Source organism: Thalassophryne amazonica, chromosome 7, assembly GCF_902500255.1.
Source record: "Thalassophryne amazonica chromosome 7, fThaAma1.1, whole genome shotgun sequence".
NCBI lineage: Eukaryota > Metazoa > Chordata > Actinopteri > Batrachoidiformes > Batrachoididae > Thalassophryne > Thalassophryne amazonica.
In genome coordinates this window covers 18,403,479-18,405,487 of record NC_047109.1, presented here as the reverse complement: position 1 = coordinate 18,405,487, position 2,009 = coordinate 18,403,479, and the positions used below count along the sequence as shown (strand labels likewise).

Sequence of the window (2,009 nt, the reverse complement as noted above, 5' to 3'; positions counted from 1 at the left end):
GAGGAGGGGGGGAGGGGTATTGTGTAAGTGTGGCTTCAGATCCTGCCTTTATGTTCACCTCATCATGATGCACGTGCATGCTGGCTGCGCTGCACTAATGCACTTTGTGTTGTTGTCAGAACAATTAAAACAGGAACACATATTGCGTTAATTGTGAAACCTTTGTTGCACTGCTGATTTACCGACACCCTAAACTGCACATGACATCAGTTCTCATTATGTGCACACAGATTTTCCTTTGAATTGCACTTTAGTTTCAGGTGATCGAGCCACACAAACATGTGCACCACCACATTGTGCCACAACTCACATATTAAAATGAAAACACTGGTGGAGACAATTTCAGGTGATCAGCCATGACACTCAACAAATAATCTATCTGGATTGTTTTTTCACTCTTTATGAAACAACAGAATGAGTCTATTTTCAGCTGAGCCTTTAACATGCTGATGGACAGTTAAGATAAAAGCAGATTTTCTTTTGCATCGCAAACATGTAATGGTTTAGATTGTTTTTTAGATTTTGAAGTTACGATCTGTTCAAATCGAACCAGAACTCGCCACAGCTCAGAACCTGCAGCTGCACCACCTGTCGTTTCCTCCTGTTTTTCCCATGAGAGAAGCTGTAACGAAGCTGTGTGGCAAATGTACGCTAATAAGAGGTACTTTACCGCTTCAAAAATAAATGTCAAAGAACGTGAAAAGTGCTTAAGGGCGGCCAGCATTTGCTTTCCAACCTCGCAATTAACATTTATAAAATCCATTATTGACATTCATGAATCAATTCAGAATCGTCCACATCATAATGCATCTAAGTATCAATTTACTTCCCCCATGTCTTTTTTTTTTTTTTGGCTGTAATAATAACTTTTTTCTTTAGTCTGTGCAGCAGCCCAAAAGACAATTTGAAGTGCAGACCAACTAAGTGGGCGTGTCTCCAGAAGACTTCCATGACGTAGGCTGCAGAAATCGTTGCAAGCTTTGTGAACTGCATTTCTTCCACAAACTGACGTATTTAACAGGAAATCTACAGATTTACTTTTTAAAACACTAAACTTTAGTTAGATTACAACAAAAAATAATGAAACTGCATCATGGAATCGTTAGAAATCTTCAACATTTTGAGCCAAACCACATTATCAGAAGAAGTTAAACTAAATGTTTTATATAATGCGGTGTTGAACATAAGAATTAAAAGGCTATTTTTTGTAGTTTTTGATCACAATAAGCTACAATCTGTTGATTCATTAAAAAAAAAAAAAAAAACTATTAACAGCATTTTTAAGTAAATAATTTCAGCAGAATTAAAGGCGCCTTCGTCCCGGTTTCGGAAACAGGTCTTGTTTTGTACTTTGTGGACTTTTTTTTTAAGTTAAAATATACAAAGACGTTAAACTGTCTGTTTTTGAGCTGGAGTTTGGACGCCCACCTTGGCCGTGGAGTGTTTCCAGGAGGAGAAGGCCTGGACCGCGGCGTCCACAGCCTGCTTGGCCTCGTTCGGTCCACAGTCCGACACCTGGGCGATCTCCTGTCCCGTAGCCGGGTCCAGGACGGGGAACACCGAGGCTGCGGACACCCAGCGGCCGCCCACGAAGCACTGCGTCCGGAGCAGCTGAGCGGAGATGTTCAGGCTGTAGCGCCGTTGCGCGGCCGCGGCGGGAAGAAGCAGCTGGAGGAGAGAAGCGGTCCGCGGGACACAGCAGGCGTTCATGCTGGACTCAGAAAATAATCCAAGAAAACGCCACGAGAGGTCGGAAAGCAGTCAAACTTTCTCCAACACAGAAACAGAAACTAGCTACCGGAAGGAGACGCCTGACCGTACTCCATCCAGAGCGTGCGCCCCCTGGGGGCGTCTTTCTGCACTACAAGAGCTGTTTGCTGCACTACGCGACGTCCCCAATAGAGGGCAGTACTGTATACTTTCTGAATGACTTTCGCTCTTTTTTTTTTTTTTTTTTTTTTTTAAACTGACTTTTGTGAATGATTTTTCTATCCGCTCACACTCACTAC

The 2,009-nt window shown here is 42.8% G+C and overlaps 1 protein-coding gene across 1 annotated transcript in view; it reads right to left on the bottom strand.

Annotated features, from left to right (window-relative positions):
• LOC117513687 (succinate-semialdehyde dehydrogenase, mitochondrial-like) overlaps positions 1–1,802 on the bottom strand; it is a 49,988-nt gene extending 48,186 nt beyond the window's left edge. The window contains exon 1 of the mRNA XM_034173926.1: positions 1,429–1,802. Within this exon, the coding sequence (XP_034029817.1) occupies positions 1,429–1,710 (282 nt within the window). The 5' untranslated portion in view covers positions 1,711–1,802. The remainder of the gene's footprint in view (positions 1–1,428) is intronic.
• Between the last annotated feature and the right edge of the window lie 207 nt (positions 1,803–2,009).